The 17,219-nt window shown below is 40.1% G+C and overlaps 1 protein-coding gene across 2 annotated transcripts in view; it reads left to right on the plus strand.

Annotated features, from left to right (window-relative positions):
- NR1H4 (nuclear receptor subfamily 1 group H member 4) overlaps positions 1–11,333 on the plus strand; it is a 57,545-nt gene extending 46,212 nt beyond the window's left edge. For both annotated transcript variants that reach the window (XM_081084973.1, XM_081084972.1), the window contains exons 8-9: positions 7,327–7,440; positions 10,154–11,333. In XM_081084973.1, the coding sequence (XP_080941099.1) occupies positions 7,327–7,440; positions 10,154–10,392 (353 nt within the window). In that variant the 3' untranslated portion in view covers positions 10,393–11,333. The remainder of the gene's footprint in view (positions 1–7,326; positions 7,441–10,153) is intronic.
- The last annotated feature ends 5,886 nt before the right edge of the window (positions 11,334–17,219 follow it).

Here is a 17,219-nt window from a genome sequence, read left to right on the forward strand (position 1 = left end):
TTAGAGAGACTGAGACAGAAGCAGAGAAACCTGGGAGAGACCAATGCCGCAACTAGGTGAGAAATGGTGAGGGTCTTGCAGGCTAAAAATATGTGATAAAAAAAAATCTTGCTTGATAACATAAATTTCAAAACTTAAATCTGCAAGTGTTGAAAGGTTCAATAATGAAGTTTTCCAGTTCTGGCTGGTGTTACTAAGTGGTTAGAGCATTGGACCATGCACTGAAGGGTTGCGGGTTTGATTCCCAAGGGCATGTGCCTGGGTTACAAGCTTGCTCCCCTTCCCCTGGTCAGAGCAGATGCGGGAGGCAACCAGTCAATGTGTCTCTCTCACATGGATGTTTCTCTGTCTCTCTCCCACTCTCCCTCCCTTCCACTGTCTCTGAAAAGCAATGGAAAAAATATCCTCTGGTGAGGATTAACAGAAAAAAAAAGTTTTCCAGCCTGTGGTCTCTATAAATAAAGATGCATGCCTCTAATTCATAAGATACTTTACCCATAATTTGACCACGTATTGGGAAAATAAAAAGCATCCAAATTCGCATGCTGATTAGTATTTTATTATCTATCATGATGTTTCTATTTATTCATATTTATGAATTTGCTTCTCCCAGTGGATTTTCAGAACATTGCCTCTTCCACACACCACATAAAAACCTGACCTTGCCAGGTGACCTTTCAAAATAACTTTTCATTCTTATGCAAATCTAACACATTCATATTTGTATTGTACTTTGAATTCCACAGTAACAATGTCTGTTACCCTGTTTATGCCTACACAACTCTTTAAAGAATATAATGTGAGATTTCTTTTCTTGTTCTCCAAGTTCATATACCTTTCTTTGCTATTATTACATCCCAATTCTATGAACAAACATACGGTCTCCTCAGATACATTTATTTAATGAGGGTTATAGTGTTTATGTTAACTGAGGCTTCAGAGCATATATCTGACAAAACCTGTGGTTAAGTTGTTTCTACATAATTCTGCTGCATCAGTATTTTTATTCCCAATGTAGTTGCATGAAAATTAGGTTTTTAAGATGGCAGTTTCATTAAAAATAGGAATAATCATATAATACCATTAAATATGGTATCAGGATTGAAATAGGCTTGCTAACACTGAAAGAATTTATATTTTAACAGCAAAGAAATTAGCAACAACGTCTCACAAACCAAAGAAACTTGTTCTGTTAATTACACATATAACTAACCTCTGAAATTCATAGTATTTTATGGCCTTTTTGGATCTCCATAACAGACAGATATGAAATATTCAATTAAGTGTTTATCAGGATGACAGTATATCTTGTGATTTTGCAATGGTTTGTTTTTACATATTTCATTCTGTTAGTATCCCCAGTCACCCCATAAGGGGTGCTATGCCACTATTTTATAGATGCGGGAATGGGCTTGGAGAGGCTAGATGGTCTGCCCAAGGTCATACAGTTAATCAGCAAAGTGCCATGAGATGAACACAGCTGTTCTAGTCAAAGCCCAGCGCCTTTTTCTACTGTGCACCTGTTACTTGCTAAGATCTTACATTTGCCAACTATCAGCTGGTAGGGAATATAAAGACTGGTAAGATATGGTTCTTGCCCTTTGGTTAGAGATAAAGTATAAGCACAGCCAGCAATTTTAAATGTTTTTTAAGTAATTAATAAAATGAATAGAGGCGGTGAGATCAGAGAAAGGAGAACTTCTTACTAGAGTGATAAAGTTGTAGCTAGTTTCTAGTAGCTTACTAAAGTATGCTGTATGTAGTATACTAGTATGTAGTTTATTTTTCTGCTCTTTAAGTACCTATGACTTCACTGCTTTAGACTTGGAAACAAATGAAAACAATGATAAGAACTATATTTTCTAAAGAAGTAGATGTAAACTCTTGGTTCCAATACTATCTTTGAAATGAAGGTTAGAAATATAAAGAAACAATGATAGAATATTTATAAGAAAAGGAAATGCTTACACAAAGTTTCAAATAGGTAACAGCTCTCCTTTTGCTTTTCAAAATGGTCATGTAATAATTTTGGCATGGACAAATTTGGGGCTCAAATTGTAGGAAGCAAGTTTTCTCAAAATAAGAGAAAGTATCGAAGTATTACATGTGCTCATATTCTCATTAGCCCTTAGCTGTACCCATGAGCCTTTTATATTTGTCCCATTTTGGACATTATATGTTTATTTATGTATCTGCCTCTTGCATTAATCTGTCAACTGCTTGAGGATCATTCCCAGCACTATCACAGCACCTGGCACATATTAGATGTTCAAAAATTGGTGAATTTTATTGGGATGAACCTGGGACTTGATAGTCCAAACCCTCTCAATTCCTAAGCACTGGTAAGGTCTAATTGGCCAGATAACTTTTAGCCACTAGGACTAATGGGAGGTGTGTTATTTATTAAATATTTTCTTATTGTTAATCCTCACCTAAGGATATTTTCCCATTGATTTTTAGAGAGAGTGGACCAGGGAGAGACAGAGAGAGAGAAACATCAATGTGAGAGAGACACATCGATTGGTTGCCTCCTGCACATGCCCCGAGTAGGGCCAAGGGGTCAAGTCTGCAACCCAGGTATGTGCCCTTAACCGGAGTTGAACCCAGGACCTTTCACTCCACAGGCTGATGCTCTATCCACTGAGCCAAACCAGCTAGAGCTGTTGGCAGGCTTTTACTAAGACCAACACTGTGACACAAATGACGCTGAGTACAAGTTAGCTGTAGGCTAGAGTCCATTCTCTTAGCATCATGAGAATGTTTCCATTGTCTTAATAGCATCCTTTCCCCCATCACATCTCATAACTATGTCACCTTCATCATAAGAACTAGCAAAATGTAATATTGCCTAATTTAATATGCATTTATTAAGCTCCTGCCATGTCTCAGCAGCACGCTGGTTACTAAGGATACAGAGATGAGCAAGAAGCATCTGTGGAGCACGCTTTACTGGCCAGGCAGTGTGCCAGGCACTGAGAATAGTTGGTTCCTACTCTCATAACATTTATATGGTATTTCACATTCTAATGGGATGGAAAGAAATGAGTTGTGACAAGTGCAATAGAATTGAACATAGAGACGGGAGCAACTAATTCTGATACACGGTGACAGAGGAAGCTCCTGAGAGAGAACAAAATTTGCATTTGACCTTGAAACCTGGATGGGGCATCCTAGGATCCCTTGTATAAAATGCACATTTGTGCAAACACACACACACACACGCACACACACACACACACACCTACCTCTGCTCTATTTTTATCTCCAATGAAAACTAGAAAGTTAATTAGGAAATAAAAGACAATTACATTTAAAATAACTTACAACAGCATAGTGTTGATTCTATCAAATAGTTATTCTTTCAAAGAATATTTCTTATCATTGACCAGTTAATATATCAATCACAGACCTCTTAAAAATAAAAATGAAACAACAAAACATTGGATAAAGAAAGGAGAAGAAGAAACAGAGGAACAGAAATATAAACGGTTTTTTACAACTTTGGACTTTTCGTAGTAGTCTTTATGTTTATGTTAGAAAATAGTGCCCCCTTGTGACCAAAAATCAGCAAATTGGGCATAAAGAGCCCAATTGAAGCAAACCTTAAGCAAGTCTCCAGGAAGGAGGAAGCAGGAAAATGGGAAAAGACTGCCCCTTCAGGAAGGAGTTATTATTACATTTTTACATGAGAAATTGCTGTTCATAGAGACTTAAAACACTTCTTTGTTCATGCTGTTGTGGTTAATTCTGATTATATTTTATTTATTTTAGAGAGAGAGAGAGAGAGAGAGAGAGAGAGAGAGAGAGTAAGGGGGGGAAGAGAGACATCGATTTGTTGTTCCACTTATTAATGCATTCATTGGTTGATTCTTAAATGTACCCTGCCCAGGGAACAAACCCACAACCTTGGCATATTGGGACAACACTAACCAACTGAGCTACCCAGCCAGGGCTTAATTCTGATTATTGATTCTAATTCAAAAGCAGGTTTCTATTTGATCCATCCTGTAGGAAAATAATTTTTAAAAACCCTTCTATTATGTTTTTCTACATCTTCTCTATGTTCACTTTTTTCCTTTAAAACATGTACCAGTGAGAAATCATAATATACATTTTAACCTATTTTTCTAAAATTATCAACTTCAATTAGATTCTGTTACACTGTGACAGAGGTAACATGTTTGGAAAGTAAGTGGGGATTTGGTAAGACAAATAAAATAAAAAATTAGGTAGTCAAAGACAATTTCTAAAAATTAAATATTTTAATATCAGCTGCCTTTAATATTACTCCCAAATTTTCATGGACTATGTAAAATAATGGCACAGTCATGAGTTATTATTTTAGATAACCACAACTAATAGGTATTGTCCCCAAGTGCCAAAGACTGACATTGTTTGAAGGTGTGAAAGGACAACCCTACCAGGAAAATTTACTATCTAGAAAAATGCTGAAGCAAGTCACTGATCAGCCAATTTGTATTCATCCCTAGGAAACAGCAGACTATAAAAGCAAAACAAAAACACAGCTTTGCCTTAAGGCGGGGGAGGGTGGGTGGGTGAGAGGTAATCAACCAAAGACCTTGTATGCATATATGCATGGTACATGGACACAAACAATGGGGCGGTGAGGGCCTGGGATGGAGGGTGGGGGTTGGAGGGTGGGGGCGGACTGGAGGGGGTCAATGAGAGAAAAAAGGGGGCCATATGTAATACTTTCAACAATAAAGAATTATTAAAAACAAAACAACAGCAACAACAAAAAAACACACAGCTTTGCATACACAAAGGTATATGAGCTTAACCTAAGATTACAATGAATTGATACTAAGATGGAACTAATGCATTCATCCAATTCTCCTGAATAACAATAATAATAGCTCTTATAATAATTATTGGCTGTAATATTTATGCAGGTTTTACTCTTAGCCAGACACTCTACATATATTATCTCATATGCTACTATTGTTATAATTCACATTTCACAGATGAGGAAACTGAGGCTTAAAGAGTTTAAGTAATGTGCCCAAGACCAAGTCATAGGTCAGATTTCAAACTCAGAACTGGTTACTACCTCTTAACCACTGTTTGTTGGAAGCCAGGACTGATACTCCCAGGCTCGCTCACACTCCAACCCTCTGCATTTTAAGTTATATCTAGTTTGGTCCTGGACATTCAGTTCAGCCGGAAACAGCTGGCTGGAGGGCAGTCTTCCACAGGATGCAATCCCCAAGGTTCTCCACAACAACACTATTATTAAGAGAACCCACGGGAATCTTTTCAAGAATCAAAAGTCAAAGGGGAGAAAAGTGTGGTATTTTGACTAAAGAGACAGACCAAGGATTTGGTTTGCGATGCTTCTTTAGATTCTTCTAGAGGTCAGGAGTTAGACTTTCTGATTCTGTGAAGTGTAATATCAGATTATACTTACATGTTCTAGAATCTGGAATCCAGTTTTATCCTGGTTTGGCTCTCCAGAGCTCTATGGCTTTAGGTCTGGTGTGGGATGGAATAGAGGGGCCTAGGGTGGCCCAATCCTGGGAACTCATGTTCCTCTCAGTTCATCCATAGGCCACATCATAGTCTTTTTTTTTCCTGTCTCCACATTCCGCTGTCAAAGCTCTTCTGGAGTGGATCTGTGCACAGAACAGGCACCAAACTAGTATTTGTTGAATCAGTGGAGGAAGTAACACAAAGGAGCCTTAACTTACAAAGTGGGGCAAGCTAGATAAAGAAAGGAGGAGGACATTTCAAGTAGAGAGAACAACATGTATGAAACCTGGGTAATGTGCCCTGGCCAGGTGGTCAGTTGGTTCAAGTGTCGTCCCATACACCAAAAGGTTCTGGATTTGATTCCAGGGCAGGGCACATATCTGGGTTGTGAGTCGATCCCAGTCAGGGCAAGTTATGGGAGGCAACCTATCAATGTTTTTCCCACATTGATGTTTCTCTCTCGCTCTCGCTCTCGCTCTCTCCCTTCCTCTCTCTAAAAACTCAACAAAAACATATCCTCAGGTGAGGATTAATTTTTAAAAAACTGGGCAATGGGAACTGTTTAGGAACTGCAATGGCTGAGTAAAGGCCGTGAGGTATAATGGGAAGGTTGTGCAGCTTAGTCACAGCTACGAGCCAGGACTCTGGAGCCTGCTAGTTTTGGTTTGAATCCTGGTTCTCACCAGCTGTGTCTTTGGGCAAGTTATATAACCTCTCTGTACCTATCTCATGGTATGTTAGAAAGATTAAATGAGCTATAGCATAAGAAGTGTTTGGAACAGTGCACGAAATAATTGTGAATTCCTATGATTCTCATGTGGCGAGTAGTGGGTGGTGGGGTAGGCAGGGGACAGGTCCTGGAGTTTCCTATGTAAAAAGGGAGAACATTTATGCCAAAAGCCATGGAGAATTTTTGAAGGTTTGTAGGAAGTGGGGAGTCAGGGTGTGATTTGAATTTTGGAAAGGTAATTCTGAGATGGGTAGAAGGAGATTAAACTGAAGACAGGAAGACCAGTGAGGCGGCCATTGCAGTGCTCCGGATGAAGAGGATAAAGACTTAAACGAAGTTAATTCCAGGTGCAGTGGAGCGGGGAGGGAGCCGCTCAGTGAGAGGTAGCCGGTCTAACCACAGGACTCGGCCCTGAGCACAGGAGCGGGAGGCTGAGTCTCAGTGTCAGGTGGGGCTTCGGGTGGTGAGGGTAGCAATCACTGAGAGTGGGAACAGTAGGAATGAGCTGGGTTTGCAGGAAGAGGAAGAGTTTCATCTTGTTCATGGTGTCTTAATCTTGGACATGGTGAGTTTGCAGAGAACAGCCAAGCACCAGTGCCTAGTAGGTGATGGATGAACAGGTTTGGTAATTCAGAGAGATATCAGGCCTCTGATAAGAACTCTAAACATTATTAAGTGAAGCTGTTTACACTTCTGGGCTGAAGAACAATAATGGGGGGGGGTTATTTAAGATGCTATCTATGCCTTGATTATAGATATTAATATGAAAAAGATGAGCAAACCCCATCTGGAAAATGGGTGACGTTAGAAGATTCTTTTGGCAAGTCAGGAACGTTATCATTTATTGTCAGACAGTAAAACAAAGGCACTACCAAAATTAAAGACTCACCAATCATTGATTTATTCTTATTTTGAGGATTTTGTTAGCTGACCTTTGCCCGGCCTTTGGCTGGAACATATAATATATATTGACATTATTTAAACATGTGGATATGGGTGCAAATATTCACATATGTGTGTGTATATGTGATGTGTTTGTAATTTTATAATTTTAGGTATTCAGCAACTTTACCATGCCTCTACAATTTTTCACATTTCCCCCACAGGTATTTCTGATGAATACATAACACCGATGTTTAGTTTTTACAAAAGTGTGGCAGAATTGAAAATGACTCAAGAAGAGTATGCTCTGCTTACAGCAATTGTTATTCTCTCTCCAGGTAATTTTGATGTTAGATTTTCATTTTTATGCTATTTGTTCATTTTTCCAGTATAATCATAATAACGTTTATTAAAGAAAATCTGAGAAACACAGAAACAGAAAAAAATCAAAAGACCTATAATCCCACTGCTTCAAACTGAATCATGTTAACATTTAGTGTATTTCTTCTCAGCCTTTCTTCTAAACTTCACTTTCATTCAGTAAATGCATTTTTAATACCTACATATGCTAAACATGGTTCTAAACATTGGGGAATATAGAGGTAGGGAAACAGGCAGGCCACAGCTGCATGGAGCTTACTACATTCTAGTAAGGTAAGAAAAACAACAAATAAAAAAATAATTTGTAGTGATTATTGAGGTGGCAAGTGCTACAAAAATATGAAGATGAGACTATAAGGAGAGAAAGTGGAAGTAGAATGTTATTTTAATTAGTGGTCAAGTAAGATTTTTTTCAGGGGTTATTAAACAGGAGCCTAAATGAAATTATGCACATACTTTTTAACATAATAGAAAGCATACTGTGTTTTAAATTTTATTTTATTCATTTATTTTTAGCCCATGTCACACCTATCTTAGTTTTTTAAAAAAATATATATTTTATTGATTTTTTACAGAGAGGCAGGGAGAGAGATAGAAACATCGATCAGCTGCCTCCCGCACATCTCCCACTGGGGATGTGCCCGCAACCCAGGTACATGCCCTTGACCGGAATCGAACCCGGGACCCTTCAGTCCACAGACTGACGCTCTATCCACAGAGCCAAACCGGTTTCAGCTTAGTTTTTTAAAAAATATATGTTTTAATTGATTTTTAGAGAGAGAGGGAGAGAGAGAGATAGAAACATTGATAAGAGAGAAACATCATTGATCAGCTGCTTTCTGCAAGCTCCCCCCCCCCCCCCCCCCCGCCCCCCGGGGATGGAGCCTGCAACCCCTGAGCGTGTGCCCTGATGGGGAATTGAACCAATGACTTCTTGGTTCATGGATTGGCACTCAGCCACTGAGCCATACCAGCTGGGCTATTTTATTTTATTAATCCTCACCTGAGTGTATGTTTTACAGATTTTTAGAGATAGGGGAAGTGGGGGAAAGAGAGAAAGAGAGAGAGAGAGAGGGAGAAAAGAGAGAGAGACATTGATGTATGAGAGAAACATTGATCAGTTGCCTCCCACACAGGCCCCCACTGGGGATCGAACCTGCAACTTAGGTATGTGCCCTGACCAGGTATTGAACCCACAACCTTTAGGTGCATGGGAAGACACTCCAACCAATTGAGTCACACCATAATGTCTTGTTTTAAAGTACTTTTCTTCAAACATCTTTCCCTATGTCATTAAAAAAAATTATAATGTAAAGGTTTATTGTAATGCATGCATCATATTCCATTGAATCGATGACCAATAATTTACTTAATTTTTGCCATATGTTTGGACATTCAGAATACTTCCATTTTTTTTGTTGTTCTAAACAATGTTGAAATGAATGCCTCTGTATATGTATTTTTCTATTTTTTGCTTATTTATTTGGGAGTAAGTGATGCCACATTCAGAATTTGTAGCCTGAAACCATTTTATATATGATATTAATTAAGTCAGAAGCTAGTTGTTACTTTGTTGTACCATAACAAATTATAATTAAAAAGAAGAAAAACATTTCTTCTTTTATTGATTTATATTTTTTATTGATTTCAGAGAGAAAGGGAGAGGGAGAGAGATAGAAATATCAATGATGAGAGAGAATCATTGATCAGCTGCCTCCTGCATACCCCATACTGGGGAATGAGCCCACAACACAGGCATGTTCCCTGACAAGGAATTGAACCATGACCTCCCGGTTCATAGGTTGATGTCCAGCCACTAAGCTACATCGGCTGGGCAAGAAGAAAAAAATTTTGGCAGTATCTACTAAAGTGTTACATGTATAAACCCTACATCCCAAGTTCCAGTCCTTGGGTTATACCCACCAGAAATGATACTTATGTTCACCATACATGCTACTTTGGGGGCATTAATTGAAAGGGGAATTTAGGGAGGCCTGTAAATGTTCTATATCTTGATATAGTTGTGATTATCTGAGTACATGTGAGTATGTGAAAATTCATCAAGTTGAACACTTCATTTGTGCATTTCAACTGTACAACATGTGTGAGTTACACTTCAAAAAGGTTAGCCTTGCCTGGCCAGCATGGCTCAGCGGTTGAGTGTCGCCTAGGAACCAAGAGGTCACGGTTCAATTCCTGGTCAGGGCACATGCCCGGATTGCAGGCTTGATCCCCAGTGTGGGGCATGCAGGAGGCAGCCGCTAAATGATTCTCTCTCATTATTGATGTTTCTATCTCTCTCTCTCCATATATATATATATATATATATATATATATATATATATATATATTCTAAAGGTTAGCCTTAATATAATTATGCCAAACCTTCCACTTTTTAATTTTATTTTTTAAAATATTTTATTGATTTTTTACAGAGAGGAAGGGAGAGGGATAGAAAGTTAGAAACATTGATGAGAGAGAAACATCGATCAGCTGCCTCCTGCACACCTCCTACTGGGGATGTGCGCGCAACCAAGGTACATGCCCTTGACCGGAATCGAACCTGGGACCCTTCAGTCCGCAGGCCGACGCTCTATCCACTGAGCCAAACCAGTTAGGGCAAACCTTCCACTTTTTAACTTTGTTGTTTTATGTCAAACTACAAAACAGACAGACAATACATAAAGGACAGAGAGGCCGTAGAGAAGCTTCAGGAACCTCTGCTTGACGTGCTGCAGAAGCTGTGCAAGATCCATCAGCCTGAGAACCCCCAGCATTTCGCCTGTCTCCTGGGCCGCCTGACGGAGTTGCGGACATTCAACCACCACCACGCGGAGATGCTGATGTCCTGGCGCGTCAATGACCACAAGTTCACGCCGCTTCTCTGCGAAATCTGGGATGTGCAGTGAGGAGCACCCAGGGGCGGCCGGCCCTCTGTCTCCCTCCTATCATAAAGCCGACGTGAAACTTCTCCTTCATTTCATTTGTGCCTGGTTTCACACAAGAATTTTGACGAATATTTATGCAGTAATTATAAAACTTCCACAATTGTAAATACGGGGCTAGGTAGAATGACTTTCTCTACTTGTATTTTACACGGCTTCAGGGAATCTTTTCTTCTAATTGGCATGCCCTGTTCGCCTAACTAAATCCTTACTTCAATTCTATTTGTTGAAATAGGGGAAAATCTCAGTTTGCTCTTCATCTTCCCTTATTGCATATATTTTATTAAACAGTTGTGTGCACTTTTGGCAATAAACTGAACATAATGGCAACAGGCTTTTATTTGAGAACAGAAATTGAAAAAATACACAAACTCTTATTTCTTTAAATGATGAATGACATCCTATTGAGCCCAAAGGGATAAACTACAAAAGGATAAACTCTCACAATACTAATGCTACATTTTTTCATCCCTGGTGAAGCCCTGGTGAATATTCATTCATTTTTAGTAGCCCTCTGATCATTTCATTTTCTTTGAAGTTCAAAGAGAATAACAAGCAGAAAAATGATTATCATATAAAATATTCTCCAAGCATATTAGTTATGCTTTTAGGGGGACTACTTCCCGTAGTCGGAGTCTTGAGGCAGCATTTACAAATTCAGAGTATGCAGAGAGCTCCAGTGATGGGACAGCCCATTTCTCTATTGAAAGTGCTCACTGTGGGTTTCAGTGCATATAATTAATCATTTTGTTTTGTTTGCTTTTGGAAAACACTCCTTCAGCCTGGTGCACAGCTATTGTATACTTCCCCCCAAAGCAGGAATTAGTTCATTTCCTTCCTTCATTGTTATACTGTTGCATTCTCCCTCCCATTATCCTTTGGTGAATACAATAAAACACCTTCTATAAGTAATGGGCTTATATCTCCCTTTCTCCTGAAGTCAGCCAAAATGGAGCTTGCTTAGCAAGAAAAGGTCTTCTTTTTGTATTACAATACTAGGGCGACCCTGACGTCCTAAACATAGCAGGTCAGTGGAAAAGGGAGTGAGTTCGGGTTCCATCATTTGGGTTCCATCTGCTACAACAACAACAACAACTTGAATCCCTACTAAGTACAAGATTCTTTCGCTGAACTCCATGGGGGAGTCCAAAGATGACTAAGACATAGTGATTGCCTGGAGGGGCTTACAAAGAAGCACAGAGGAATGTTGTATGTACTCAACTGGGAAAGTCACTTGGAAGAGGTGGCGCTTCCCTGGGCTTCGAAGGATGGCCAGGTTTTGCATGGGTCAAAGTAAGAGGGAAGGGTATTTAAAGCGAAAAGGGGGGTGGGGGGAGGGGCAGGAGCAAAAGGAGGGAGGCGGGGAGTTGTCCAGATGTTAAAAGACCACAAGTAATCTAGGGGAGGGAGAGATAGGGTGCACAGTCCCTTTCCAAGCCTCAGTCTTACCATTGCAAAATGAAGGCATCAGCACCTGCCATCTAAGGAGGTTTAGCTGATGAGTGAAGAGTAAGTGGGAAGTTGCAAGCCCACCAGGGGAGAAAGGACATTTAAAACAGAGAATTAAACTTCCGGAATGCCTGAAAGAGTAGATCTCATTTGAGGAACTGAGTGTGGTGTCCAGATCACAAGGCATCTGTGGGGAAAGTGGTGGGAAATGAGCTGGAACTGAGGGGCCACTGTGGACATACAGAGCGAGGAGTTGATCCTATTCATCTGGGTTTATTCAAGCGGTCAAGACCTTATAAGAGCAAATAATAATGCTTCTCGTGGGGAAAACTGATTGCGATACAATAAGAAATATATTTTTGGTCTTTGCCCCCAGTTTCTGACATGGAGCATCTAAACCCTTGCAATTTCCTAAGTGGATAGGACCATCTTTCATTATTCATAACAAGCTCTTTTTGACTATATCTGGGTTTATGCTAATAGGATAACTGTTTGTGGAACTCTACCTGCTTTTGGATGGGAGCTGACCGCCAGAGGAACCAACTGTGTTATTAGAGGGCTAGTACTTTCAGCCCTGGGGCAGGTGACCCATTCAGAGCAAATGAGATATTTTGCTTGGAGTAGATGTAGGAGGTAGGCAGTATTGATCATTTATTTGTGTGTGTTGTCTTATTGTTCCAAATTCTTTACTCTTTTCCTGCAATGGAATTACATGCCCCGGGCGCCTTTGCCTGGTGATTTGTGCTGCCTCTCATAAGAGTAAGCAGCATATTGGTCCCAGCCCATAGATGCTGGGCTTGTCCACGTGACTTGCTTCGGGCTGTGGAATGTGGGTGGAAGGGACAGTATGCCAGTTCTGAACTGAGGCCTCAAGGACATCACACGTTTCTACCTGTGCTCTTGCACTTTGCCATCTGCCATGAGAAGAGGATGCCCTGGATGACTGCAAGTCCCAGAATGAGAGACAGAAGGAAGAGACCTAAACCTAGCATACAGCTTAAAGCTGTGCACTTCCCCTCCACTGTGAGCTAACTTGTAGATCCACAAGCAAGAACAATCAATGTTTATTATTATAAGCCACTGAGAGTTGGGAGTAGTTTATTATATAGCATTATCACAGCAAAATCCTAAATAATATATCCTATTTGTATTCAGATCATTCCTCCCCTTGCCTCTGCTCCTATTGGGGCGTGAGGAGGGCTAACCCTGTCTGCGTTTTATAGGCCCCCTGTCAGCTAGGTGTGGTTAGGTTCAGTCAATGGAAGGCATTGGTGGGAGATTAAAGGACAGAAAGGGAAAATCCAGGGCATCCTCGCTCTCTCTGCCCCACATGGCATCTCTGGTAATGACTGGCTCTTCTTTTGGGCAAGCCCTACCCTATTGCTGATGCCACAGCCTCTGGATTGCTAAGCCCTAGAAGTGTAGTGGCTTCCTCATGTTGCTCATCTCCGAGTTGTCTCATCTGCTCCTGTTTATTGTCTCAGTGCTTTCATCTCTTCTGAAACCAAGTTCCTGTGTTAAATGTCCTCTCTTTGAAGTACCTCACATTTTTTGGTTAGACTTGAACCTAAGAGAATGTAGAACTTGAACTGCCGGAAGCCATCTTTGTAGCCAGAGGAAATCTGAGCATAAAGCCAATATAAACAGCAGAGCCATTTGAGGCTGCGTTCTGGTTACATGATTTGAAATCTTAGGTTGAGCTTTGCCTAAAGCTAAAGCGTTCTATTCAGGGATTTCAATTACATGAGCCAATTATTCCCCTTTTCCATAAGTGAATTTGAGAATGTTTTCCTATCATATATAACTAAAAAAATCTTATCTCTTAAAGGGACACTCTTGTTGGATTTAGGGCCTACCTTAGTCCAATATGATCTCATCTGAATCCTTTAATTATATCTGCAAAGATCTTATTTCCCAATAAGGTCACATTCTGAAGTTCCAAGTGAACATGAATTTTGGAGGGGGTACTATTCAACCCACCACATACCTAATATTTTAGTATTAATAACAACAGTTACATAAAATTGTGTATAATTGAATTACTTATTTATATTTGTCAATGTAAATTGGTAGCATTCTTTTAAGATAGAGCTTAGTATTGTTTTTAATGTAGCTGGTTCTCAGCAGATTATCTGCTGAATGAGTAGCTTAATTGTGCATTAATCAAGATTTCTATTGTCCCCAAACTTCATCTAGTATATTACCCAATGCACAATCCATAGATTGACATTCAGTACTGTAAAAGCATTAAAAACAGCAACAGCAACAACAAAAGGCAGAACAAAACAACTAATAAACCAAAAGCAAAAATAAAAAATCTCCAGCTATGGTATATTTTAAACAATGGAGCATTCCTGTAGGGCTGTGAAAGAGCCAAATCATATTTCAATATCCACAGGGTATATGAGAGAGTCTCTACTGTATTCTGTAGAGAGGTTTAGTCAGATGAATTATTATTCCTAATGTAATAACTTAAAATGTAGATTTCCAAGCCCAATACTTATTAAAGTGGGTACATCTTCACAATTCTGGGACAGACAGAACTGATAGACTTTGTCATCTGATGGAAGCAACCTGCAAAGCTCATTCTGCATGTTACGACAGCTATGTCAATTTCAAGTAAAGTGAGAATCTCTGAAATATGGCTATTAACCTAACCACCAATTAGAATATCTACACATGAAAGTAGATTGCAAGCTCATTAAGTGGAGCCCTCAATTACTAATTGCAGTGTTTAAATCAAGGTAGGTAAGATGATGAGTGCACATAGGGAGTGGGTTACTAACTGGGAATTAATGTAAAAGTGAGGTAGGGAAAGCAACAAGAAGAACAGTTTTTCTTTTTTTATAAGATATGAAAAGCAACAACAATCAAAGAACTCCTCACCCAGTCCCCACATTTAATGAGAAGAAGATGGGCTTAGAAAGAAGCGACTTGCATACACTGGCTATGGATTCACTTTCCAACATAATCTATAATAATAAAAGCGTAATATGCTAATTAGACCAGGCGTCCTTCTGGATGTCCTTCCGGACTAAGCTAGGGCTGCAAGGGAAACCTGGGTCCCAGGTGCCAGAGGAAAGCCAGTGCTGGCAGCCGGGGAAGGAAGGCCTACTCTTGTACGAATTTTGTGCATTGGGCCTATAGTATCTTATATCTGTATAAGGAAGAAAAGTTATTTAAAAAAAACAAACAATGAGAATAAAAAGTAAGCAACCATAAACTACACTGCTGCCAAAGTTTCAGTAAATGGTTTAGAAATATTAAGTGGTGTGTGTGAAAGTGAGAGAGAGAGAGAGAGAGAGAGAGAGAGAGAGAGAATAGAGACACAGAAAGAGAATATTTATGTATATACCTCATATAGCATAGTTTCAAATGTTTAGGCACATTATTTGCATGTAAGAAACAATAATGAAACTGTTAACTAATGACTCATCCAACAAGATCTATATAACAAAACTAGAGGCCCAGTGCACAAATTTCGTGCATGGGTAGGGTTTCTAGGCCTGGCCAGCTATCAGGGCCAATTGGGGCCTTCCGGCTGCCAGCCAGGGCCTTCCTTCCTTCTGTGCCACCCCTTCCCTTGTGGTCAGCACACATCATAGCGAGTGATCGAACTCCTGGTCTCCCAGTCGAACTCCTGAGGGGACACTGCATATTAGCCTTTTATATATATAGATATACTTAAAAAAAAACCCAACATATATTTTTATTGATTTCAGAGAGGAATGTTTTAAATAGAAACACTATAAAACAGGTTGATTTGAAGAACAGTCCTGTAAAAATGGATCTATCAATTTTTAGATAGTCATGAACAGCAAAGTGCTCTGGGACAACTGTTGGGCATCAGGTTCAATTAAAACTTATATGTCAACCTTTGATGACCATCTTCGCCCACCCACCCCAAAAGATAAGCTCTGTGAGAGCAGGACCCCTGTGCTTAGGGTGAGTCTGGTGAAGAACAAGTGCTCAAATAGTATTTGCTGGATTGATTCCTCAAATGTGTATCTCTTGCACAAATCAATCCAATCAGCTGCAGACCTAACCCTACAACTAGCTTCTGAATATCTCTACTTACATGTTCCTCTATACTTGAAACTGAACACACCCCAGAGCAAATTGCATTATTCTTCCCCCAAAGTTGTTTTCTCTGAATTCCTCAGATGGATATCACTGTCACCTGGTAACCATGTGCTGACACGTCAGCCTCTTTGGTTTCTCCAGACACTTCTTCCTCACCATCCCTTCTGAGCTAATTTAGGTAACTGTCATCTTTTAGTTTTTAGAATTGCTGCCGGTCTTACTCCTTTCTTCAAAAACCCTAGAAAATGATTTTTTTTTTTTCTAAAACACAAACCTGTTCCTACCAGTCGCTCCTTATAATCAATTCCAGTTGCCTGTAAGAAAGAATCTAAACTCCTTAGCACTTACTGGGACTTTCATCTGTGCCTACTCCTCCAGCCTCATCTGTCTCCCTGATCCCCAAACTTTAGTCATTCATGACGACTATTCCCAGGACATCCTGGGCCTCTCATCTCTGGAACCTTGTTGTTCTGCCTGGAAAGCACTCCTTACTCCCAGTTATCCTTCGTCTTGGCAGATTCCTGTCCATCCTGCAAAATTCAGCTTCTTTCAAACCTCTGACCATCTCCTCCATGGTTGTTAGGGGTTCCTTCTCTCACAGACCTCCGGACTTCCACTGAGCACGTTGAAAGCAGAACTATCTTCTTCATTTTAGTCTCTTCAACAAGCAAGAGCACTTCCTCATTGTTTTTGACAAGTGAATGAATAAATGCACGCGTGAGAGACCATCATTCCAGGTCAATCCCCACGCTTTGCAGAAGGGGAAATGGAGTCCCAGAGAGGTAACAGGACTTGACAAAATTGAACTAACAAGCAGAGAAGTGCCAGGACTCCAGGTTTTTGTCCATTGCTTTTCTTTTTTTCTTTTTCTTTTTTTTTTTTTTTTTGGCTTTTTTCTTTTTGGGCAATTAACAAGCCACATTTACAGTTATGACAGATCTACCTATTGTTCCATTAAGTCCAATCTCTGCTTTAAGTCACCCCTCAGAGCTAGTAAGCATATCTCATTGGGTTGAGCTTAACTTTCCTCCCCCGGCTCTTGCGTTTTCTGAAGGAACTGCCGACATCCCCTTTTTGATTTTGGTTGTGGCCTGAGTTACAGGATTCCTTCCCTTCATCTGCCACCCTTCCCCGTGGGAGAAGAGGGGCCTCTCTCTGAAAGGTTTCTACTGGGACGCCCATTCCTGCCGGGTGACAGTTCCTCTCCGGAAACCAAGGCGCCCTTGGTGCAGCCAGATCGGGAGTTGAGTTAAGGTTGG

The sequence above is a fragment of the Myotis nattereri genome (assembly GCF_964212035.1).
Source record: "Myotis nattereri genome assembly, chromosome: 2".
Classification (NCBI taxonomy): Eukaryota; Metazoa; Chordata; class Mammalia; order Chiroptera; family Vespertilionidae; genus Myotis; species Myotis nattereri.